Genomic DNA, 26,949 nt, shown 5'->3' with positions numbered 1-26,949 from the left:
GGGACTGGGAGGCATGGCGACTTGAAGAAACGACCGGAAATAACCCGCACTAGCATAGTTAGCTACTTCACTGCGGGTTTTCTTCCCTTACAGTTGCAGTAAGGGAAGAAAACCCGTATGAAATGTGATCATAAATGATCACATAAAGCATTTTGGATTCTCTGTTCAAGTTTAGAATTTTTAGCCAAATTCTTTTTGTTTCCTTATCTGTCGGTAGACGATGAAAACGACCGCCTTTGTTTTGGGAGCCGTTCAAGACACACCTGTTGCTGCCACAAATTAAACTTGGTCTGATTATTAAAGTACAGCACAACAGTTACCCGAGATCTGCAAGGGCAGATACTTTCCAGTGGCAAGTTGCTCTCTATAACAGGCTAATGTGTGATTCGGTTCGGTTCTGGTCCGGTGGGGAGATTCTCTGTATTAAGGTCTGGAGCGCAGCAGCTGCGGTTATTTCTCTGCTGCTTTGCAGCGACACTCAGCTACGCAGAGCCTCGAGGTTCTGGTTGTGATGGACTAAATGAACCCAGATATTTTTATTTTGTCTTATAAAAAATTTTCCTGGCCCAAACATAATGATAAAGACTCAGATCATGAACGTATTTTTTTTTTTTATGTAACTAGGTGATGTATTAGTTGACAACAATGTTTACATGAAGTGGCTGCAAATTCACACCCGTTTCTTCTTCTCCTGGAAACTTATTGGCGGTTGGTAAAAAAACGTTAGGTGAGCATTACCGCCACCAACTGGTAAGGAGTGTGGATAGCATGACACAAATCTATATCCTATTGTACAACTTACTGTGTTTCAAAAAATCAAATATAGCCTGATATCCTCTGCTTCCCGAGTCCTTTTGCAGTATCAAATTTCATTTTCATATTACTAAGATTCCTAATTAACTTGTTTCTCTGAATCAGATAATTCCTACAACTCAAAATCACATCTCCACTGTCTCATTTTCCCCGCAGTCACATTTCCCTGTCTGATGTTTCCCTATCAAAAATAGTGATCTATTCAATCCAGTGTGTCCGATTCTAAGTTGTGAAATAATTATCTCTTTTCTCCTGTTTCTTTCTGTTCTTCTCACGACAGAAAAATCACACAAACATAAAAACATAAACATCTGCAGGTTTCCTCCGGGCACTCTGGTTTATACCCTAAAAGCACCATATCAGGTGATTGTATTTATATTTAAATTGCCCTAATAATATTCTTGATTAGCATATTGTATCATGATGATAATGATAATTGCCCTGCTTATCAGCAGCCTGTAATACGGACGGCAAGAAGAATCGTTTAGAAATAAATTGTTTGAAAAGTTTAGTTAGAGCGAAACTTTTTTTAATTAAAAGTTTTATTAAACTTTGAAATAAAACGCATGAAATAACACTGGGGCATCTGTTAATTAAAAAAAGATTATAGGGGTTTGTAAATAATTTATTTATTTATACAATTCATTTTTTTACATAATTTATTTTTGGTAAAAATCAAGAATATTCAGTCCACTTTTATAGTAATCGTTCATGAAGACTGTCTTGTTTTCTTATTGAGAAACTGAGTTTGATTCTTCCAGAGTTCTATTTACAGTTTTACATGAACATAGACTTTGTTGTCATTCAACTGTATGTAAAATATGTATATTGAGCAACATTTTGTTGCAAGGCTACAATAATAACAATATTGAAAAAATATAATAACATGCATCAATACAGTCCTATGCTATAAATATATCAATGAATATCAATTCACATCCCAGGATTAATACCACAGGAATCCATGTATAGCATAACTGACCTGATCCCACATGGGATCCATGAAGATCTCACGTGGGATCCCACCGCTCTAAATCCAAAAACAACCAGTCAGAGCCACGAGGGCCTTAGCGCCGTCAACACATATATGTCACAACATATATGTAAAAATGATGTAAAACAATGTTTTGTATAACACAGCACCTTTAAAGACGCCCCTCTAATTTTGTTTCATTTCAGAAAGGTCGTCCTTCAAAATAACAACATGTCACAACATCTTTGTTTTTTTGAATCCGGCACCGCGTCACCCACCCGAGGTCTCTCTACGGCAGAGGTATTCGTCTTTGGTCAGAGTTTCTGCTGGTGAAAAGCAGGAGGGGAGTTGGGTAAGTCAGCCAGGACTTGAGAAAAACTTCAGAAGCTGCAACGTCCAGGTGGGCTTTGTAGCCCCCCTCTCTGTTGGTCTCAGTCTGTCTATTGTTTGAGTGGCGATATACTCAAATTTGGTCCACTTTACTTATGAGATGGACGTACACTCTCCCACCCATGCACCGACATCTTCACACCCACATACAGATGAGGAAGAGGCTCCTCTCTCAGCCTGCTCTAAAAGCCCTTGGCGCTGCTTGTTTACCCTTCACTGTGACAGCTTTGTGTGTTGGCGTGTGTGTGTAGATCTGAGGGGCGAGATATTGCGTGTCAAGTGCTCTCGAGGGCTACACTATCATTTCTGAGTGTTATCACACCATCCTACTTCCCCGGGGTAGGCTGTCTTTCTTTTTGGCTTTTTTTCTCTTTAATACACACACTCTGTTTTCTGTCTGTCTCTCTCTCACTCACGCACACACACACACACACACACACCCCGACATGCACACACATTAGATGCACGCACAGACTCAGTAGGAAGTCCAGACAGTGTTTGCTCAGTGAAGTGTAAAGTCAAAGAAAAAAAAAGTGTATGGAGTAAGTTGGTCAGGGTACACACACAAACACACATAAAAGTTTGTATTTCTACCCATAATAGAAAAATGGAAAGATTTCCATTCATTTCAGTTCCTCCATTTGTATCCAACCACAATAATGCAGCAAAGCACATTTAACTTACATTTAACAGTACATTATTGTGAGGGAACGCAAAAGAGAAAAAAAGTCCTCCATGTCCCCTAGGGGGCTCTGTAGACTACAACCAGTCACCAGGGCAACAGTTTGAAAAAACGGACTTCAGCTGTAGAGAACATGCTGTCAGAGTTGGTGGAAGACACAGAAATGCCTCTCATCTAAGTTGATAAGATTGGCATTGGTTGGAATGGGAGGCAGACATTTACATAAATGGACTGTCTGGGACACTGAGAAGTGTCAAGTCTTTAAGTTTAAGGTCTATTTTCTTTTGTTTCTTAAGAAGTGGCATCTGAAATTATTCACATAACCACAACTGCTATTCAGACAGTTGCATTTGAAATGAAATAGTGTACTAATCCATGCTATCTGTCAGATTTTGCCGAAAATGAGCGAGACTTACACTGTCGTTTTCTTTTTCGTCCTCCTCTGCCTGCCTCTGTGTCTCCCTGCTCTGGCAGCTTAGAAAGTAATTCACCATGAACCACTTAGCAACAAGTGGAGGTCTCACAACACAGATCTCCTACAATCAAAGGTACTTTCAAATTCAAACACCTCTTCTATTGCTGCTGCCCGTTCGCCTGCTTCCAATGCCGCAGTCCTGTCAGTCTCAGATTTCATCCCCTGACCTTAACCTGGGTTTTTCTCCTGAAGTTTAAAATCGAGGACCAACATAGGGAAAAGGGAGAATAAATAAACTCTGTGTTTGCTTTTTATATAATGATTCGTTTAATGATGTCAATCACCTTGCGTTGCTAAACAGTGGAAAGATCAGTATGTGGTTAAAGTGTGTTAGTGTGTATTACTTCCCAATCAGCAGCACAAATTTCTCTGATTCCTTCAAGTCCTCCATGACAATTCATTCACTCTGCAATATTAACAAAATAGATAAGGTCTAAGATTTAGCATGTTATCTTGACAACTTGGCAGGTAACAATGGAGGTAGTCGGCAAGTGTGCAGTTTTTTCGCCCTCCAGCAGGAAGCTGGGGGGAACTGGATCGTCACGTTTCAACGAGTCCATATGCAACTAGAAATGCTCAGACCTCTGCACTGGAGAACAAAGCAGACGCTACGCAACCCAGAAGAGCCAACAACAGGTCAAGGCTCAGCAGTTTGTCTATATCGCATGAACAAAATTTTCATCTTAAAGATGAAAATGTGCACACTTCGGACAGGTAAGACGTGTTTAGAGAGAGGAATGTATGAAGCCATCTATGTGAAACTTAAAACCACCTGAGCAGATAATGTGGCCTCAGGTTTCATCTTCCTAACACCCACAACGTTTAATAGAAGGTATTTAATAAATAGTACTGTGTAAACGTCGGTCTGTACTGACTAAGAAATGATTTAGTCAAAAAGTGAATATTGACCATATGTAGCTTTAGCTTGTGCTAACCTCGCAGCAGTTAAAACAAACATTAGTGTTATTTACATGAGCAAACTGGTTCTGTAGTCTGAGTGAAGTCATTAAACCAGGGGTTTGGTTCGATGAAGTCTGACCAGGTCATGACCTCTGCGGTTGTGTATTTCCAAATGGCGACCTGTGAAGACTGATGAGACTGCTTCTAATCTATTCTCTAACCAAACTGGGTCGCCACCAGTGTTTGGTCAAAGCGACTCAACTTCACTTTCAGAAGAATAAATTTAGCATTTGGGATGAAAGTAAATAAAAACAAACAAACAACAAAAAAACAGCAGCTTGAGAGTATGCCATAGAGTGAAAAGGTAAGGAGGGAAACATTACCATGTGCAAATGATCTTGCATATCTATACTATCAATAATTCCAATCAGTAAAAAAAAAGAGGACTATTTACAACAAATATGCACACATCACTGGCAAGTGATAAGTCTTTGTCCAACAGAAGTCCTCGCACCCACATCCTCTGGTTATTAGTGAAGTGCTATTAAATTTTATATCTATAAGACCTGAACTAATCTTTGTAAAGCCCCATTTTTTTTCTTTTTCACTAATTATTGGGAAAGCCATTAATGCTGCAGATTAATATGCACAGAGAAGCAGTCTGGATTTGGTATACATCACTGAAAGTAATTAAGGATGTGCGTTAGTGTGAGGTGTTGCCCGGTAGGAAGGTAAACACTGCCCTCTTCAGGCCATCTGCCCCAGATGTCATTGAGGTCAGTTTTTCTTTTGCTCCACAATAATCCATCCGAACATTGCAACATGGTTGAAGTTGTCCAAATACCCGAGTGTTGTGCTTCAAGCGAATTCTGTTAATTTATTTATTTTCTAATGGATGCAAGTGTTTCAAATTTTTTTAGAAATAATTCGTAAGTGGGAGGAAAAAGAGGGGAGAGACTTTTAATTGTTTTTTTGGTTAAGGAGGAAGAAGTGAAATGATGAACAGAGGCTGGAGTGAAGGACAAAACTACTGTTTAGTTCTTGTGTGGTTGAAGTTTAGCTCTTTTCCAAACTGCTTATTTATTTCAAACGGGACAAAGAGCATTACAAAATATGCTAGTTTTATTTCAAAAATATACCAGGTAGCCTACTAAGAAGAATAAAAAAGCCACATAGCAGAAGATCAACTCGTCACTGCAGTATAGACAATGAGTAAAAAATTCAGAATGGATTCAGTGTCTTCACACACCTGGACTAAACAATCACATTGTGTGTGTTATCAGAAGTGAATAGGTTTTAATGTTGACTCCCATTTCATCACAATGTTTTATTCCGGCTTCACTGAGTCAGACTGAGTGTTTTTGTTTAGTTGAGGGCGAAAAATGAGCCCAGAGTAAACCGAAGTGTAAAGATGTGCAATAAAATCATAAAGATAAGTCTGGTGGAGCTAACGCTATCCTTGCTAACCAAAACCACCATCGCTACAGGTTACTGCCATCCGCTTGCAAATACATGGAGATAAAATGTAACACAAAAAGGCACAGATGTCCAATTGTCCCTGTTTGGGTCAACATCAGTAATAATTTGAGATGATAAGCCTCTATAGAGACTGTAGCGGTCTATTATTGTTTTGGTTATTATTGTAATTCTTTCATTTTGTTTCTACTTTTAACTGCAATTGTTCTTTGCTGGCTGCAAAACAAATGATCCATTGGGGAAAATAAAGTTTATCTTTGCTTCTTCTTTCTTTTTCTTTAGATTCCTCTGTTGCTCACAGACACAATGTGAGACATCCCCCTCCACTTTACATGGAGGGGTCCATGTTTTTATTCATTGTTCTTTGTCCCAAAGCACAACTAGCTGCATCCATGATCGGCTAGGGCCCAGCAGCTCCAGAAGGGGTTATTGTTGCTGAGTTGAAGCTCTCTTGGGGCTGAGCTGACTTATCATGCACCACCCCAACTTTGCTTTCTTTTCTTTGATTTTCTTTTGCAGGACTCCCCTGCTTTTGGCGATGCCATCGGTCACAGGGGCTGCCTGCCTACTTGCCTTAGTTTTCTTGTTTTGTTTCATGTTTGGTGCGTAGTTATTGCTGAACTCCGTGTCGCCCTGTTTTTTGTTACGGCTCAACGAGCCGGGTCGTAACACACCACAATTCGGTTGCACCTTCACAGATGCCTCAGTGCAGGTTCCACAGATTCTGTCCTGCAAGTAACAAAATATAAACGTGCACATCCGTACAGCAGAGGGCAGTACTGAGTCAGTGAGATTTTGCATGCCCCAACCAGAAATACTGCCATGAATGTACGTGTCGATTCACTGTGGTAGTTTGAAGTGATTGTGGTGTTTGGTCATAAAACTTTGGACTGTTGAATAGCAACAGCTTTGTTTCATTTAGATTAAGCTTTTGAGACGAAATGTGCTGGGAACTTTGAATTTTTCCTCAGGATTTTCTTTACATTTCATTATGTCTTTCACTTTTTTACTATTAGTCCTTCTTAACTAGAAAATTATCTATGCAAAGAGGAGAGACAGATATTCAGATTTCTGTAAGAGAGGGAGAAAGATGTGTTTTAAATGAATCCCAATCTGTATTGACTGGAGGGGAAAATATGTCAAAACTGTTGGTCATGTTTTGGGCCTAATTCATTATGGTGGAGGCAATGAAATCAAACTGGCTTGACGGTACTGAAAGATTTTATAGAACAAAAATAACAGTTCATCTCAGTTTCTGAACAAATTGAGGCGTGAAGGATCTTTTGTATTTATGCAGGACAGGAAAAAATCTACAACTACACAACTAATATCGCATTTTTCTCCATGACTTACATAGAACTGAATACATGATTTACCCCAGAATTACCTGCATAAGCATCACATATCAGAAAACCTTGCTTATGACAAAGAGTGTGTGAGTGAACACACTGTGGAGGAATAGCTTCTGTTTACACTAGGAGAATAGTGACCTATTAATTAGGCCCTAAAGTTTTGGACTAGAGCCATGGTCATATGTTTTTCTGGAACAAAAGATCCGGACCTCCCAAGATGAGTTAGATTCCTTGAATGGAGTGTGGCTGTATATCAGAGGAATTTAGTACAAAATCCCAGGGAAAAACAGCACCCAGTAAATATAGAAAGTACCAGTCAGATTTCTACAGTCTGAAACGGAAGCACACAATTAATATTTATCTGAGAAACTAAACATTGTACCAGAACACATAAACCTTTGATTGAATTTCACTTCTAAGTTTTACTGGGTTGTCTTCTAAGTACTTTGGAATACTACATGCAGATGACAACAATAGCTGCTTTTCTATTGGAAGGGCCCAAATCTTTGTCTAATTTCTTCTAACTTCAAAAAAGCATAATTTAACATTTGCAGTGTTTACATTAAATAAGAAATGACATTAAAATCACACGAGAATAAGTTTGTTCACACGATAAGTCATTAAAAAATCATGATTTTACATTAGCACTATGGATTCAGCACATTGGAATGACACACAACTTTTAATGCACTGTGATGCTGTGAGAGCCTGCTGCACAATGTGCTAAAAAACTCCCAAAACAAACCATCATTCTCCTACTTCTTCCTATTGTCTTCTTTGTGGTTTTGGCCAGCAGTAACATCTGGCTGTTGATCAAATGGCCAAGCAACCAGAGATGGTGGTATCTGGTTAGCAGCAGAGAACAGCCAATAGAAATACTCAGTCAGAACATGAGAAAGTAGAGAAATGCCTAGGCCTCTTTGAAGAGGTAGGGAGAGTCTGGCAGGTGTTCATGGTTACTGTAGTGACCCCCACATTGGAGGTCACTTTGATGGATATATCTGCTGTGAGGCGAGGAGGCCCTGGATGGGGGTGAAGTGGTCGCACTTCACCTCATCTACATGACTTCCTTAAACCGGTTGAGGAAGTCGTTTAGTTTATTTTCCTCCTCCGCACTCCCTCCCTCATTCCTTGTCAATGGCCATGCTGTGACCTGTGATGGTTGTCGTCCCATCCCAGACCACCGTGATGTTTCCTTTCAGCTTCTGCTCCACCTTCCTCCACCAGGCATCTTTAGCCTCCCTCATACAATGTTCCACTTCCCTGTGCTCTAATTTAATCTCCACCTTGTTTTTGCTCCTGAAGGCCATCTTTTTCCTATTAAGGACGATCCCCTGAGCCACCCACAGTTTGTTGTTGGGATAACAGCCCTCAGTCGAGGGGTTGGCCAGCCCCCTCAATGTCCTCATCTTGTAAATTCAGCAGCACATTCCAGTCTGTCGTTTCATAAGTATTTCAGGGCATCTTCATATTCAGGAGTCCATCTCCTGATGAACCGTCTGCTGGCCAGCTGGCTTCTAACTGGGGTAGAGGTTGGGGGGAGGATGTACTGTGACTTCAGGTAGACCAGGTTATGATCAGCGGACGGATGCTACACGTATCCCTCTAGCGTAAAACTAGTTGTCTTTTCTGCTGCTCAATCCAAAACCTAATAAGATGCAGTCAGAGTGGAGTCCATAGTAACCAGAATAGATAATGACTGCTTTCACAAAGAGTTAACATGGGTTACACCGAAGGCTGATTTATGAGTTCTGCACCTTTGCATTTCCTGCAAGCTTCTGTATCTCTTTCAGTTCTAATCGCAGTGAACGCCTCCAGCTTGACAATAGCATCTGGATTGAAGTCAGTTAGCCACTTCCCAGAGAAAAACATACTGCACTCACAGTAAATCTGATGTTTAACCAATGCAGACAGATCACAGATCTTCTTTGACAGTGAATTCGCATCCCCCATAATTACAATGGGAATTGATGGCTTAACTCAAATTGCCTCTAGCTGTCCACTAGTTTCGCCGTTAGCTTGGAACTGGTCTCTGTGTCTCTTCCTCAGCTCAACAGTCATACTGTGTCACGCAATAAGTCATTAAACAAACGTGCCGCACCATCATCCAACTACTTCCTGTCTTCTTTGTGGTTTGCACCAGTGGCAGGCAGTATCAGGTTGTTCATGTGACTTGTGTGATGCAAAAAAAGTGTTTTCAATGCAGTTTTGTTTAATAACCCAATTTTGATACGACCAAATAGCCACCGCCTCCTAGCGGCAAAACGTTTAATTACAAAATGAGGTTGTTTTTTTTAATATATATATATAATTTGCTGTGTTTCCATGAAGCAAATTTACTTTGTAAATGTCAAATTACACAATTATTTGGTCAATGGAAACACAATTATCATCTGTGGGATAAAAAATAAATAAATTAAAAAGATTAAATAAGACATGGTACTGTAGAACAACTAGAAAGGCTTCTGCCTCTACATCGTCATCTATTCCCTTCACAAGTTGCTGCTTTTCAGTTTATGAAAAATGAAAAGAAGCAATTCTGTTTCTACAGTCATATGCAACATTTATTTTGTATATAGTTGTCAGTAATAACTGCAACTATTCGTGCCGAAACCTTTATATGTTCGGACTTGTAAAAAACGATAAGACTTCTTGCGATTCCAATAATCCTTTGCGACGCTTTTCACTGCTCAAGCCCAATTAAATAAAAATATAAATACTTGCACAAATATTTACTTCCTTTAAGTAGACTGACCTAATTCAAAAGAGGACCAACCAATAGGTGCCAGGAGTCTCACAATGAGTTGAGCCTGGAGAACCAACCACTGTAATGTCTTTATAACATTACAGTTATAAATATGAAATATTTATAGCTGGATATATTTCATATTTATAACTGTAATGTTATATATATGAAATATTGCAAATTTCATGTTACAAATATGAAATATGCAATGAAATTGCAGTGAAATATGCAATACCCTTGCATATTTCACTGAATGTGTCAATTTATTTTCTAAATGAAAGCTGTTCTGCATTTTAACTCAAACTGAAAAGTTTTGAATATATGATAAAAGATTTTTCTGTAAAAACATCCCGAGCTTTTTAAGACAACACATTGAACTTTCCGAAGTTTTTATTTTGGGGTTTTATGACTATTCTGACCCAAATGTCTGTCTGCCTCTTTACATGCCAGTTAAATATTGAGAATGGTTCATTCGTAAATGTTAAGCGTATGTGAGATTTCACATCCATGCTCGGCTCTCACCGCTGCTGCGGTTTTCACTCTGCTTTTTATTTCCTCGAGCAGGCTTGTTTTGACTTCACTGTACAAACTGAACAACATTTATTTCTGTTGAGAGTTGTTTTAGTCCTTGTGCTTATGTTTAAAATTCTTGTATGGACTCAAAGTGGTGTAACTCTGTTCTGAGCTCTATACTTCTGTTAGCTCCACACAAAACTCATAAAACACTAAAACAAACCATCATCCTCCTACCGCTTCCTGTCGTCTCCTTTGTCGTCTTCACCAGTAGTAACATCTGGCCATTGGGGTGATGCGAAAAAAAGGTTTTGATTAAAAAACGTGTGTTTTCGAAATCGAAATGTTTCCATTAAGCAAATTTATTTTTGTAATTTCAGTTTGTGTTTTTTTATGGTTAAAGAAAGCGCAGCTACTGTCAGCTACTTCCAAATTAAAATATTTACAGACACGTCACTTCACGTCTGCGTCTTTCCAATATTAGATTTAAATAAAAAATGTTTCAAAGTTTTTAGCAGATTGTGTCCTTCAGAGTAATTTAGGTATGCCTTCTATGCTATCTAAATAATAATACACCAACTAAACTTTGAGCTAAACATTGTTCCAGAAATGTTAACCTCCATTACTTCCTACACATAGAAAAAAAAAATCTTTAAAGATGCAATGATGTCATGGAAGACTTAACTAGTTTAATACCATTAGCGATATGGACACAGAATTAATTTGTGAACAAAATCTGACCATGGATGTTTTTGAATTCAGAGTAAACAGAAATTCCCCAGATGCAACGGAATTTTGTTTTGCTAATAAATATCATCATCATTTTATGTTTTATTTGTTGAAATCAGGAAAAAACAAAAACCTCAAGCCTTGTTGTCAGTTGTAGCAGAAGTGAGCAAGTGAACCTCGCGGGTCTCCCTGCTGAGAATGTGCCGCAGTTCATTCAAGCAGAAGTGGAATGCCACGTCTGTAATTATTGAACAACAGGGAGCAAAAAGTCGGAGGAAGGAGTGGGGAGAGTGGGCGAACAGCAGAAAGGCTGAAAGTTTGGGAAACAGGCAACAAACCACTGAGTCATAACCCACAATCATTTTATGTCTCTGTTTACTTCATTCTAGGAGACAGACATGAGTATACTGTAAATAAGATAATACACAACGTAAAAGAAGTAAATATTAGACAAAGGGATGCCAGGGGAAATAAATGCAGGCATCAGTCAGGCATTTGCATAAACTTGTGTTCCTTAGTACACAGGACAGCAGGTAGAGCAGAACATCCTGTAGGTAGAGGTGCACTGATCAGCCGTGGAAGGAAATCTGCCAATTTTCCAGCTAAGATTAGGAATTTGAGCGTCAAAGGTCGACACATTTTCTAATTCTTTCCCTATTCATTAAATCTATGATTACTAAGAAGTCTAAATTTTTAATCAATAAACACTGCATGTACTGTAATGGTATTTATGAGTTTACTAAAACTGAAATAAAGGTTAGAAAACATGGCTGAGACAATATGGAGAACTGAGAATTCATCTTTTTATGTTTACAGATCAAAATATGTTTTGAAGTAATCTCTAATCAGTTAAAATATTCTTTTTTGTTTTGACTTGTACTCACAGTCTGACTTGTACTCATAGTTACAAGTCAACTAGTCTTTGGCTAGCTTGAAAATCATTCTAAATAAAAAGTAAAAATGTTTGCTCTTGTGTTCCTCAAACAGTAAAACCTGCATTTTTAATAATGACGTTGAATTAATTTCTGATACGGACGCACATGGGCAACTGCCCAGGGTGGCGTCTTGTGGGGGACAGCGTGAGCTAAATTACACCCTGGCCCTGGCCCCCTGTCCTTTTAGTGGAGCGCCAACAGAATTTAGCTAAAAGCTAACACAGTGTTTCTTCTGTCCATCTCTCATTATTTCTTTTATTATAATTTATTATTATTATTATTGACTGCCCAAAAATCTGCAACACAAATAGTTTGAAAGTGGAGGAGGCTTTCAATCTGGAAGAGCGTCATCAATCAGACTGACAAACCTTCTGTAAGCAAACCCTGAAAACATGAAGGGCCAAACTAGGAGCCGCTCCACTCCTTACTTCAACATCAGACTTTAAAACATAGGAAATGATGTCGAGCTTTAAGCACTTACCTTCACATCCAGGCTCATAATAATCCCTTAGACTTACTTCCACAGGCAAAGTCAAGTGATAACACCAACAAATTTGTACTTCGTGATGCTTGACTTTGACAAGAAAAGGTTAAGGTATTTTAACATTGCGCAGTTTTGTGCCATGATATCTTGAGTGACCCTTACTGGGACATACCTAACTAAAAATCCACTAAATTACTATATCTGTCAATGAACTCTCTCTTTTATGTGTCACAGGGATCAGAACAAAGACTTATAGTCAGTTAAAATCAACCCCAAAGACACAAACAAAAGTTTTATGAGTCGCTATCAGCCAGGAAAGGCTTGATCAATGCATCTCTACATTTAGGGGTCAAGACACTGATGACACTGTCATTCGTTCATCCATCCATTTTCTGATATGGTCAGCAACAGCCTATGCAGATGAAAACTTAAAGACAGACACAGTAAAGGGAAATGATTCATCCGTGATCCAGGCAGTTTGGCAACAAGCAAAAATTCTTCATCAAAACAATGACATAAGACAGCACATATTTGCTAATATTATTTTTGTTCATAAGTGATACTGCAGAGTAGTTACATATTCATTCCTAGAAATCCAACATAAAAAAGGTATACAGAACTACTGGCAAAGGACATCCACAACTCAGACAGGAAAGGACAGTGAAAGGGTTCATATCATCAAATACATAACCAATTACATTTGCACAAACTTGTTATAAGGAATTGTAGTAAAATATTACATATGTAGTATTTTTTTTTTAAACAGTATGGAGTAGGTGATATACACACCCAGGCATTTTAACATGTTATAGAAAACATACCCTGAATGACTGTGTCTCTCCCAAAGTCAACAACAAAGACAAGGTTCTGATTTCTCTGCCCCCTAACACTTCAAAAATTTGCAAACCTCCCCAAGCACTTCCTATAACCCCGAAAATTATTCTGCTGCAAATTGTTTTGAGTTCAGTTCAGAAATTTGTTTCTTGTCTGGTTTCAATTCCTCATTTGGGAGGGTTTAGCCTGTTGACAGAATCTAAGCCATGGCAAGGCCAGAAGACTCTCCCCAACTACAAGTACTGCTCCCTTTTCTCTGGTGGGGTACTTTTAACATTTGGTCTGCAATTCAGAGGGGAAAAAAGACATGTTTCAGTGAAAATACAGTCACAGAGAACAAATTATACCAGAAAGACACATTTGTAACACCTAGAGATCACTGTAGTCGACACCACAAATCAGCACAATGTCATGTTTCAATTCATTCTTAACCTTCAGCCAACGACAGGACACAAAGGGAGGTATGGAAGGCATAGACAGGGATAATTTCTTACTTCTCAAAGAAAAGTATCTTTTAACAATTTCTATTTACAATGAAGACTCAAAAGGTGGTGAAATGAAAGAAGACCTAGCCTACGTTTTTCCATTAAAACTGGCAAGGTGGAAGAAAATGGGAATCCTGATCAAGAGGTCCAAATTTGGGGCCAATAATGTGACAGGAACGATAGAGGGGAATTCAGTGGTTGGACAGTCAGATAGTCCTCGATAAAAAGGCGGGGCTGATCAGTCAGGGAAACTAGTTTCACTCAACAACTCTGCCCTGAATTAGAGGAGAGAAGAAGACAATCACAGAAGAACAGGGTAAGACAGGAGGGGAAGTAAGGAACACAACAATACTTCTGAGATTTCCTGTGTTACAAAGTCAAAATCTCTTTGAGGTGTTAGTACAAAGTGACAAAGATGGGAGGTTTGACTACATGGCAGCTGGCTAAAAATGTGAGGGATAAAATGAAGTTTCACTGAGAAATTAGTCTCCAAGGACTGTTTATTAAAAATAAAACAAAATCAATTAATTGGACGAAATCAATCATTTTTATTTTGTTTCAGTGCTCAGACTGTATGATAGGGTTAAGGTGTCTCCAGATATGCTGCCACAGCAATGACAGCTTAGCAAATGTCTGGATTTAGATGAACACTTTATGTCTGCCCAAAGGGAACTAGAAATTGCCTACAAGCATACCTAGAGATGTTTAACCTTTCTGAAGCAGAGCTCTATGAAAAGTTATGAGTGAGTCTGTTTTCTGAAGTTGATAACTCGGTAGCTTAGATAAGGAGAAATGTTAAATCAGTGAATATTAACGCTCTAAAGTATCACAAGAGATAGTTGCTAATTTTGACTAAAAAACTGATTTCTGACGCAAAATCATATTGGCTGAGGTTGCTAACAAAACCAGTTCACCTGATTGGGCGATCAATAATCTTTCCAGATAAGTTCAAAGTAACTAAGACCTATAAAAAAAGCGCAGTTTTTAATGTTTCACATGTAACAGTTTGCTGCAAATTCCAAAACCTTCCTCTTCTCTTGGTGATTAAAGCCTCATTATTGGCCTTCATCTGCTAATGAGGCAACAAAAAAGCACAACTAACAAAATCATGGAGCAACAACTTGTTGTTCAGCTGAGGAAATAGCAGCCAACTCAACAACTCGCAAAATTTTTAATATCCGCTAAATGTCGTTGTATTCAAGTGACATTTATATATTCAGCTCAAATTGTTTTAAATGACAGAAATTAGGCTGAAATGGGGGTGCCTTGTCAGGCTAGCTGTTAGCTAGCTGTTAGCTTTCCACCAGTCTGAGGATATGTACACTTCTTCTCCGCCTCCCTGCAAAATGGCATTTCTCAAACCTGAACCCTCTGTAATGGTTAATAAAGTGTTTGTACTGTACAATACTGTAAGCATTATATGGTCTGGACTTTTTCAATAAGCTGTTGAGTTATCTTCTCCAGGTAGGACTACTCATAACTTCCCTGCCAAAGCCTAAGTAGAGAAAATTGTCAATTTAAAGCAAAGTAGTGTTCATATGATATTGCATCTGTTTTTATTACTTCCTAAACTGCCCAGTATTGCAAACATTAAACCTCTGTAGATGCTAGACCGTTAGCTAAAACCGCATTAGCTTAGACCTCTATGCTAGCGCTCACTTAGCTGGCAGGTATTATGTAAAAGTACAGGCATGACATCAATGTTGCCACCTAAAGCTGAATTAATATTAACGTTTCAACCAAAAATAAAAAATGGAAAAGATTTTGTTTAAACCCTAAATCTTTTACCTTTCTATGACTGATAGCTTTTCTTAACTGTGGTTCAGTAAAAACTACTGGAAGCCCTTCTTTTACATTACTTGACATTCTTTCTTATTTAAAAGGAGAAAAGGAATTTCCTATAGCTCTACAGCTTCTCCAGTCTGACAATAACAGGGCACTCCAGAAACAAGTGTTTTTGAGGAAAAGACTATGCAGGAAAAAGGAGCAAGCCAACTGTGACCTTTTCTTGGAAAAGTTAATGGCTTTATTATCTGGAACAGTAACGGACCAGCCCTTTCATATACACAAATGAGGCCAAAGTGATGTGGGAGCACCAAGAGGAAACTCAAGAGCCAATTTAATGTAACTGCACAGTTCAGCTGTAAAATGTTTGAACCTGGGTTTAGCAGCAGGTAATGCTTCTGTTTTGTCCGTTTTTAGGTCGTATTTCTTAAAATCTGTTGCTACAAATGATATGTTAAAATATTTTCTTACTGCGATTAAATTATACAAGTGTTTTTTTTTAAAGTTTAATATTAGCTTATGGTCTTTTTTTCAGATACAGTGCAATTGCATTACAAAGTAGCTTATTGCTCATTTTTTGTGTCTGCAAGATAGCTTAGAAAAAAGTATTAAATGAGGCAGTGTTTAAAGCAGGACCTTCAGTGTTAGTAAGTGGAACATAATGAAAACTTGCCCTCTTTCTCTTCATGCAGAAACCAATGGTAATCAGCCACAGACATGCTCATTAGAGATAAAGCAATAGGCTAATGGAACAATTCACTTCCGCTGTTGCAGTTCAGATTGTGTCTCATGATTTAAGTCAGGTGAAAACCAAGCTGGTTCTTTGGAAATGAAAAAGGCACTGGAGCATTCTGGACACCTCAGTACATTCATTAATACTTTATTTACCAATATAAAAACATGGACTGAAAATGATTGGTAGGTTGTTGTTGTTTTTTTTTCTTTTTTTACAGTTTCTCGGATTTCTGATGTCACACAACCTCACTGCACCAAGTGGAATCAGACAAGTTATTGAGGATTAAGAACTCCAACAGAGCTCCAACCAGGAAGCACAGGACATGCAGGTAAAGACTCTGAGTTTATCTGTGTGGGAACTTTTACATCCGAACCCAAATTGCAAGACTCAAATAAAATGAATAAGACATGAGCTGTCATACACATTTTATGTGGCTTCTTCTTTTTTTTTTCACCATGAAGTGACGTTGTGTACATTCTTGGGTTTTCACTTTGTGGTAACCTTACATGCCTAAACAAAATAGCTTTGCTCTTGGCTTTTGAAAGCAAAACAGGGAGACCAAGAACAAAGTTCAAGAATCAAAACAGAGTGTCGAGTTCTCATTAAGTCATTAGAATTATCACTGACACAGTAGTTCCATATAGAGAAGGTTAAGATTTTTTTATTTTCTGCAAAACACTGTATAGTGACTTTGCGGCAGATGAGCTCTTTCCACTCACTGCATTAGCTTAACACTGTGTAACATCAGGCTAGACAAACACTTCTTCCTGTGATGCTGGTAAATAATGTGATTGTGTCTTAGTCTAGTGTGTAAGTGCTGTGTGATAGCGCAAAGGATAGTCTTTCTGTTTGTTTTTATTTAATTTTTCATTATTTGAGAGAACGAAAGAACAAAAGAAAGGAAGAAAGAAAGAAAGAGAGTAAAAGAGAGAAAGAGAGAAAACACAGGTTGGTGCCCAGCGTGTCCTCTGCTCTCTGTTTGGGGAACTGCTGGAGGTGTTGGGGTTGGGGTTTGTTTTTTTTTACACGTACTCCCTGGCTGTGGAAGGTTGTGATTGACGGTAATACTGTTGCCCTCGCATGTCGTCTTTAGAGCAGGAGCAGCACAGCAAGGAGCCGCCCAGAACGGTCAGGCTGGCAGCGGCCCAGCCCACGAACAGAGCCGAGCCGAACTCATACCTGAGCAGGAAAAAGAGTGGAAAGAGGCAGGAAAGCATTTATAGTCATTCAAAAGAGTTTAGATCAAAGTTTCACAAAACTGTTTACCTGTTTTCAATTTAATAACTTGAATAAATCGATCCACCTCAGAGTTGTTGGCACACTTCTAATTTAGAGCACATCTTGTGTTGCAACATTTTTCGTCATAAGAAATCCTGTCCCATGACGCGTTAACTAATTGCTGTCAGCATGTGATTTCAGGTTAAGTAAGGGTGAGCAAATATTATAAACCCTGGTTGAGGTCAGTGGTTTGAAACCTCTAGTTTACTGTCGAAACTAGAAGTTTACATACACCTAATAAAAAGACACCAAACTTTTCTTGTTTCAGGTCAGTAAGAATTACCAAAATTACATAGATATTTGCCAAATGCCGTAATAATGGGACAAAGAATATGAGATATATTTATTAATAAAAAGCAGATTGTTAAAACCTCCACCCTTTGAGAACCTTGTTTAAGTAGTTAGGTTTTTATCAGAATCATCGCTATTCACCAAGTCTGCACACACAATCTGACTTTTGTTCGGCTTTGCTCTCAATAAAGATATTAAAAAAAGACATATATAAAGAACACTCAAAATGAAAACAATGACATACAATCGAAAAGGAAAACATGGTTGAATTAGTGGAAATATACACGGTATTGATCTGGGCACTTTGTTGCAGGTTCATCAGAGAGAAGGCCTACGGGAAGAAACAGTCTCTGTGGCAGCGGGTTGTTGCAAAGCGTTCTGTTGCGCCTACCTGAAGGTAAGCATTGAAACAGTTTGTGTTGAAACAGATGGGTGGCATCTGTAGAGATGTTAGCTGCCCTTTTCCTGACCCTAGACCTATGGTGCTATGGACCATTGATGCTGTTTACTGTGAACATGTTGAAGACCAAACTGAAGTCCACAAGCAAGATCCTGTCCTATGTCCTTTAGTAGTCGAGGCGCTGCAGGGTGAAGTTTAGTTGACTGCTTCAACTGTTGAACTGATGGGCCCTTTGCAATAACAAATTGGAAAGGGCCCAAAAGGGTGTTTGAGAAGGTTCAACACTTGTTGCTAAAAGAATTTCATGACCCCAGGCATCAGGGTGAAATACTATTATCTTTTAACTCACTGATTGTGCATTTCTTGGGGACAGGGATGATTGTGGAACGTTTGAAAGACTAGGGAACCTCACTCAACTCAAGAGACCTGCTGAAGATCTGGGCCAATTGGTCAGCGCAGGCAAGAGAGGGATTGCATATCATGGAGATTTGTTGAAAGAGCCTATTGACATCTTCCTCAGAGATCTCAAGTCCAGGTAGGGGGAGGAGAGGAGAGTTTTTGATGCATAGGGAGTTTTTGTGTCAGAGTGTCCAGTCTGTAATCTCCAGTGGAGTCTCTGACACCAACAGGGTTTGTTCCAGGCACGTGCAGGCAGATGGCAACAAAAACATTGGTGGCTAGCATTGGGCTGTGTGTGGTACTGAACCTGTTCTGTTTAACGCAACTGCTTTTACAGAATACACAATGTGACATGAGCGCCTGGTTCATCAGAGACAGGTTACAGTTTTCTAAATGAGGTGGAAGCTGCATGAGTGCTTTGACAATATGCCAAATTTACAGCGCCATCAGGTGGACTGGCATGACAATTACAGCTGATTCAAGGTGTCTTGGTGGTCTCATCTATCTGTGGAACCTTTCCCATACCAGCATCCAAAAATACAGACAGTTTCCAGGCAACATTTGTGTAAATGTAGCCTGGGATGTGGAAGAGATAGTGAGAGGTGTGAATGGCTGCCAGTAGCATCTTCTGAGGTCATCTGCCAGATGACATTTCTGTTCCACTTTTGAGGATGGGCTCCTGTGGTTGGTACTTTTTTTTTTTTTCAAATAATTCAAAACCGATGTTGAGTCTTCTGTTTGTTTTGATCAATGGTCACACCATTGCATTATCAATATTGATACTAAGGAGAGGTTGGAGTTAGAGGGATAACCTGTAAGTTGAAAATGTATTTAGCTTCCTAGCAGACGGTGAGGTCTCAGCTGCAGAATCAGGATGTAATGCCATGGATGATACATTTTGTTAGACAACAAATAGCAACTTTACAAGAGTATGAGACATAACCCGAGCAAGTACATACCTGGCATTGAGCGGTGTATTTGGGTTAAAGAACTGGTAGGACACTTGAGTGGCATACCAGGACACAGACACCAGTGTGCAGAGACCTGCAAAGGAAAAAGGCAAGAGATTCGTCTCCCTGCTTTAACTAGGGGTGCTACAACTAAACATAAATGGAACGCAGTGGATCTGTGTTTAGGTCATCTTCCCCTCAGGGATGAGTTTAATTTATGTCTGAGGTCAGCAGCTAAAATGACCACTTCCTGTTTACAGCAGGGGCCTTAACTGCCTAACAGAATCCTACATTCAGGCTAGAAAAATGTGAGATCTGTTGTGAAACACACACTTTACTGAAGCTACACCGTGTGTTCCTTTCTGGAGATTAACCCCACCTGCGAGCAGGAAGAGAGCTCCTCCGGTGACAGCAATCCGGGTTTTAGTGGACGGGTTGTTATCTCCCACCTTGGTGCACTTCATCCCTACGACGCTGACGATGATGCCGATAAAGCCAAGGAGCACTGATATCACCATGAGAGCCCGGCATGTCTGGATGTGGACTAGATAAAGGAGAGAGAAGAAATGAGCAGGAAACATAGAGCGTAGCACGGAGTAGCAGGGGGTCGGTGTTACAGATGCTTAGAAAAGTCGCAGAAGGATTAAGAGGAGGAAAGAAAGTGGTGGACAGTTTTAAAAACAAATAATTTCTCAGTTCTTCAGTTGGAAAAACGCCCAGAAAAACTCTGGACATTAAAGTGATAATTTCGAAGGAATTACAATACAGTTGCCACAAAGGACTGATGGGAGACCGCATGCATTTATGACGGCTCATTAGTTCACCACTGTCCCACTTTTCGCAGCATCGTTATCTCCAGCTATTTATTTGTCAGAGCTGTGAGACTCTAGACGTCCAAATCCTCATTCCAGTGTGGCTGTGCTTTTTAAAAATTTTAATCTATTGCCCACACTGACCTCAACACACATAACTTGTGGGAGGAACAAAATTACATAGAACCATACACACGCACACACAAACGTACAGAGCGCACAATGTCTGTATATATGCAGCTGCTGTAGGTGGGACAGACACAGATGAAGCTCTTTCTCTGGCACTGAGCAGCTGTAGGAGGTCCTGTTCTCCATGTTTCACACAGAGAAATTAGTGTGGCTCGGCAACAAAGCTAGATTGTTTTCATTCAGGCCTCCATTGATGCTGTTTACGGACATACTGTGTGGCAACCGCGGTCACTGAAATGAAAAAGTTACCCTGACAGTCTTTGAACACAGTGTCACAAGAGGAAAAAAAGAAAATTCAAATTCAACCACACCCCATGTAGAAGTGAGGGAAGTGTTTCAGCACCGGCCTGACGCACAATTCGTTATTTGACAGAAAAACACACAGATCCATTCACGGCGCTGCAGAGGCTGAACTGGGACGATTTACGACGACAGCAACAGGATGAACTAACTTTGATGTCTGATTTATTGCTCCACAGCTGCTTTTAAAGATCTTGAACAGAAAAGAGTCTTGATTTTTTTTTTATTTATCTACTCTGTGTTTTAATCTTTATTTTAAGTTAAAGGCTCATTGCCTTTGTGCTGCCCAGTCACAGGCTGTGACAGGGACAGGCGGTGGCAGCAGGCTCATGGTTAGCCTCCTCTGTCTAAACTAAGACTGGTACTGCCAGCCACACTTTCAATGTGCCTGCTGGTAAATGTGAACTTGTGTGGGGGTGAGCTTGTGGGTGTGTGTGTGTGTGTGTGTGTGTGTGTGTGTGTGTGTGTGTGTGTGTGCGTGTGTGTGTGTGCAGGCAGTGAGATCTCATTGTGATTTCACTCATAGCTAATTGGAATATCCAGCAGTGGACAGTAACAGAGTATATTTACTCGAGTACTGTACTTAAGAAAAATGTTTCAGTATCGTATATTCATTTTTTGAGTGAAAAAATGAATATCTTCTTTTTTTTTCCCCAGTGAAAAAAAATTCCCCATAAAATTATTGGAGGAATTTATGACTTTCATTCCTCTACATTTCAAAGACAAATGTTGTACTTTTGAAAAAAAAATTCTCTCCTGTATCTTATTTTGGGAAGGCAGGTGAGAGAAGTTTTTGTTATTGTTTTTTTTAAAGTATGTAGATAGCTGTCATCTTTTACTGCATGTTTATGCTGACGTTTTTCAGAGGTGGCGCAGACGTTTTGTAGCAGAGTGGTTTTCAGCAAGTTACAAGGTTCTGTAAAAGCGTTCAGAAAACAATACAGCGATGTACTGATGTTAGAAAATATAATTTATACTTTTGAATACTTAAGTATTTTCAAAAGTAAGTACTTCAGTACTTTAACTTGAGTAAACTTCTGACCAAGCAATCTGTACCTGTAGCAAAGGTAAAGTTCAGTGAGATGTCACCAAGAGTATCAATGCTGTTACTCAAGTACTAGAGTCGAGTACTTTGTCCACCACAATATCATATCAGATATCTGATCCAGTAAACACTTCCAGCTATTTTCCATAAAAAAAATGCTTCTTAGACTCATGATGCTTAAATTATTGCCCCAGAATTAATTTTAATTTTGCTGTTTTTCCTTTGGCTAGCGGTATTTTGCTTTCAAAGGGTCCAGCGATTTCTGCCTGGTTCTATGGGCTCCGTAAGAAGCCATCAGCTGAAATAACAAAACACACTAATTCTTTTCTAGATGTTTTGTGTAAGAACACAAAGCATCTCTACAGAGAAAGCGTGAGCCACCAAAGGAGGCAGTCACAGGCCTGTAATAGTCTACTAATGTAGGGGCTAGCTGGATTTCAAATTCAAAAATACTTTATTGATCCCAAACAGAGAATAAATGAATCCAGCTTGATGTGATGTTGCCATGACAGGCGGTCTGTGTGACACAGCTGGTCGGTGGAGATGTGGGACCACCACTGGACAAGTGCGCGGCACACATCATTCCCTGCTGTTAACACACACTGGATGGGTTTCGGTGAAGTGCAGTGAGACGGAACGGATCATTGGACCCGGGCCAAGGTTCCTTCAGAAGTTATAACTTTTGAAAATGGAATCAAACTGAGAAGGCTTCGTATTCCACTGACACGCTCGTTCCTTCCCACAGTGTATGCACAGCTCCGCTCCGGTCCTGCCTTGGCCTCGCGATGCCAGCTCAGCAGCGAGTTTGTCTTTGTGGCTGTGTGACGGCACGCTTGTGAAAGAGCTTTGTGTTTATTACAGAACTGTGGATTGATTGATTTATTTGCTTTATTGTGACTATTCATTGTCAGAATTAAACCTAATTGGCAAGATTGTCACTTATGTGTTTGTTGATTAAGAAAAAAAGGAACATAATTTGAAAACATTTTTCAAAGGGGAGGACAGCTAGTCTTTTCAATGCCTCCAAGCAACAACAAACTGATTTGAGTAGATTTAAGAAAATAGTCCAGGTGATTGCATGTAAGTTGCAACAAGCTGTCCTTTCAGGACTACTAGCTTCCACAACCCATCGTAACTAACGACTAATCGTACCTTCGGCTTTCAGCTTCACCTTCAGCAAGGAGCTCAGCAAACCAAGCGTTACTCTCCATTATGTTTGCTTGACAGTTCAAGCAGACAAAGCACAGTCTGGTGAACAATTATGCCCACTGTCACATGCTGCTCCTGTTGCAAGTGCATCCAGAACAGCAGAGGTCTCATGGTGCTCTCACTGCCAGATCAAAACAAAATTTAAATCACACCTGCTGCGTCTTCTCCTAAGCTCCGGGGCTCCTGTCCACGGCAGTGAAGGGAGGAACATGCGCTTCACAAACGACAGCTTTTAAAGATTTAACTTGGATGTTTGTCTTTGGTCACTGGGTGTGTAAGCGAACAACGGGGAACAATGCACGTGTGTGGGGAAGACGAAACACATTCTGGGAATATCTTTAGTGTTTGCCTCAACACTGCCCCTTTCTTCTCGTAATAGCGGCTATTCATCCGCAAAGACAATACGCTGTTCTTATTGCTGCAATGGTTCAAAGGAGATAGAGGTTCAGTTTGGGTGTCCTGGCGTTGAAAATGTCTTAATACAACTGATGCACAAAGTCACCGAAGTGTTTGCACTTTCAAGAGAGCGCCATAAAGTTTAGTTCTATGAAAAACAACATGTTTTTACTTACTGTGCACCACTTCAGCTCCCCCCAATTATTTCATTAGAAACTGTAGTGAATGATTTAAGTGGACTAGAAGATGGATCGACTCATATAATCCATAATTAAGAGTCTCTGCGTCCTCCTTAAAAGATCGGCAATGACAAGAGGCTCATATTTGGAGCTAATTTATGTCTGAACCCTACATTCCTTAGCCTTTCACCACTTTTCTCACATTACATGAACACAACTTCATTAAAAGATGCTGCGTGTTTAAGTGAGATTTACAGCTTGGGAACTTCTGCGAGTCGAGATGACATCAATCACTCAGGGGGTGTGAGGATATGAATAGGCCAACTACAATAACTATTATGATTTGCAGCTCAACAACATTTGTAAAAGAGTTCAGAGGAAAACGATGAGGCAGCTGATTAGCAGTCGTTCAAAGCCACAACTTTGAACGACTGCTAATCGTCATTCAAAGAAAATCTAACAAAGAAAACAGTCTGAGTGACACAGAGTATCTAAAGAAACGTAGACATGCCACTTGTGGTGATGTTAGTAGAGTTTGGCTTTATTGAAGTCATTAAAAAATGACCACACAGTTGCTCTGAACCGTACCCTGCTAGTTTTAGTACTTCAAACTAACAATATAATCATACAGCTGTACACAACAAACCCTTGTGGGTAAGAAAAAAACATAAAAATGACAGAAAGTAGAGTGGTCAAAGGTATTAGCACACGCTGCAATAACTCCAAGCACCTTTTCGTGTTTTACCCAATCAAATTTAAATATCATACTCACTGTCCAGCGAGAGCATGGAGTCAAAGATCTTGCACTGCACCTGTCCCGTACTCTGCGACGCACAACTCATCCAAAGCCCCTCATACAGACCGACAGCTGTGATGATGGCATCCCCGGCATAAGACGACTGCTTCCACTGGGGCAGCGCGGTGGTGGAGATGATGCCGATCCAGCCGCCCAACGCCAGAAAGTACCCCAGCAACTGAAGACCCGAGTTGGCCATCCTCGCTCTGAAAATCTGTTTCTACTTGTTCTATTTCTCTTTCTCTCCACCTGACTTGGAGCAGCTTACTCTCAAGACTTCTCGTTTCTCTGTGGGCAGTCTTTGTGTTGTTGCTGCTTCTCGTTTGACTTTTCTCCTCACTTTCTTGTCCCTCTAAGCATCACCCCTTCTGTCTGCTTCAACTCACATTTGTGTGATTCTCCACTTTATCTCAATGTTAACTCTTTCTTGGCTTGTACCCACAACTTGGATGCTTGTCTTGCCTGTCAGCCAGAATGATGAACAAAACTCTCCTCCTCGAGGTCTGTCCTATCCGGTTTCTTTGGGCACCTCTCCAGGGATGAGTCAAAAACAATTTGTGCTGGTCAGAGATTAGGCTTGTTGAGGAAAATCGCTGGGCCGACTCACTGTTTGCATGGCTTCCGTCGGTTCCTTCTCTTTCTTTCTGCTGTTTGCGCGCTCTCTCCCCCCCAATAAAGTCCTTTCAACTGGTGCAAGCTCAAGTGGCTAAGTGAGAGGAAGCAGAGGAAAGTGAAAAGCAAAAAAAAAAAATCAACAAAGAACTTGTGGAAACAACAGGCTGAACATGAAAGGATGGGTAACAGAATTGACTTATGATTGGATTCTGGCGTGTTTTAGCAACGCCTATGGGAGGGAAGAGGGATGGACCAACTGGGAGGAGGGGGTGAAGAAGCAAAGACTTTAAAGAGAGACAAAGAGAAAGTAGAAAATAAAATGCTGGTCAGGCAGAAACCTACTACAAGTCCAAATGAGGTTTTTATTTTTTTTATCTTATATTTTCAACTCAAGTTGAAAATATAACTTCTTAGTTTTCCCTAAGAAACTCTAGTTGATCCTGTTTGATTGGCTGTCGGATGAATTCATCCCTGAAGAGTTGGCCAACCCAGACCGGAGGTGTGGAGGGAGATGGGGGGCGAAATGCAACAAATGCATGTAAATCAGCCCCAAAACAAAGCAGCTGCTGAAAAGGACATGTCACATTCAGACAGGCTCTCAGGAAATTATGGTCCACCAAAGCATGCCACCCCTCATCACCACGGAAACCCAGATGACTCAAGGGAGAGATTCACACAGGAGCAAACAAGAGTTCACCCAACTGTACAGCCTTGCGAGCTGCAAACACAGTCAAACTTCTGCCTTTTATGTGTGTGTGTGTGTGTGTGTGAGGGAGGGGGGAAGGGTTGGTGCGGGGGGCACAGCAACCCATTTTCCCACAGCTGCTCGGCCCGTCAGCTCTACTTTCACTCAGCTCATTAAATTAGCTTAAATTCACTCCAGACTAACACACTAATTCCATTCTGCCTATTAGACTGTCCACACGGCCGTTCTCAGAGACATGGCCGTTCCTCGCGTCTGCAAGAGACATGTCTCACCCCTACCAGTAACACTCTCTGTCACACACACTCAGCCTGTCTACACGACAAGCATGTCCATGCGTAACTTCTCGCAGATTCTTGCATCGGACTTGGCCTCGTCAGTGCGTGACGGATGCTCAGGTGGGTTACATGAAGTTTCTTTCCACCTTCCTGTGCAAAAAAAGGAAAGTGTTCTTTCTGCTCATATATGTTTTCAGCCTTGAACTTGAACTCAACCTGCCACAACATCACACACACACACCGGCACAAAACGGCTTTCTTTATCCTGAGTAGATCTGGATAGTTTGCCCATGTGTATGTGTAGCTGGGTTTCCTCTAGCCATGCAATCCAGCAAATTGGAATTACAAAATGAATTTGCTTAATAGAAATATGTCAACTTCCAAAAAACTCACTTTTACAATAAAAAGTTTTTGCGCTAAGCTGAGGTTGTTTCTTGGCAGTATCAAGATTAGTGCATTTTGTCGAACAACTAGTTGTTACTCCTGGTGGAAAAGACGAAGAAGACGACAGGAAGTGGCATTAGGATGACGAGACGCTGCATGTTTTTTTTACTGACTTAGAGCGCTGTGAACAAACTTAATCACGTGTGATTTTAACTGTGTCTCTTATGAAACGGAAACACCGCAATTGCGAAATTGTGTTTTTCGACATCAGCGGAATATCAACAATGTTTTGTGCACGTTTGTAAGGCTAACGCAGCTTTCTGTTAAATGACAGACTTGACATCTTTGGGCTGGATGTGGTCGGGGCGAGGAGGCCGGCTGAGCCAGCAAGGAGATGAAAGAGGAGAAAAACAAGTG

The 26,949-nt window shown here is 40.1% G+C and overlaps 1 protein-coding gene across 2 annotated transcripts; it reads right to left on the bottom strand.

The window, feature by feature from the left end:
* Positions 1-11,406: 11,406 nt before the first annotated feature.
* Positions 11,407-25,338, bottom strand: cldn19 (claudin 19). 2 transcript variants are annotated; one of them, XM_005798195.3, is made up of 5 exons: positions 24,529-25,338; positions 20,006-20,170; positions 19,636-19,720; positions 17,341-17,487; positions 11,407-14,062 (listed from the first exon to the last, which is right to left on the bottom strand). In XM_005798195.3, exons 1-5 carry the CDS (start codon positions 24,749-24,751, stop codon positions 14,026-14,028), a joined length of 657 nt encoding a protein of 218 aa, XP_005798252.1. In that variant the 5' UTR covers positions 24,752-25,338; the 3' UTR covers positions 11,407-14,025. The 2 variants fall into 2 exon arrangements, with proteins under 2 accessions (XP_005798252.1, XP_005798251.1); XM_005798194.3 differs by having other exon boundaries at positions 11,407-13,584; positions 24,529-25,337.
* Positions 25,339-26,949: the final 1,611 nt, after the last annotated feature.

The sequence above is a fragment of the Xiphophorus maculatus genome, chromosome 20 (genome assembly GCF_002775205.1).
Source record: "Xiphophorus maculatus strain JP 163 A chromosome 20, X_maculatus-5.0-male, whole genome shotgun sequence".
Taxonomy (NCBI): Eukaryota; Metazoa; Chordata; class Actinopteri; order Cyprinodontiformes; family Poeciliidae; genus Xiphophorus; species Xiphophorus maculatus.
Note: the sequence above shows the minus strand (reverse complement) of the source record. Positions and strands in the feature narration are given on the sequence as shown.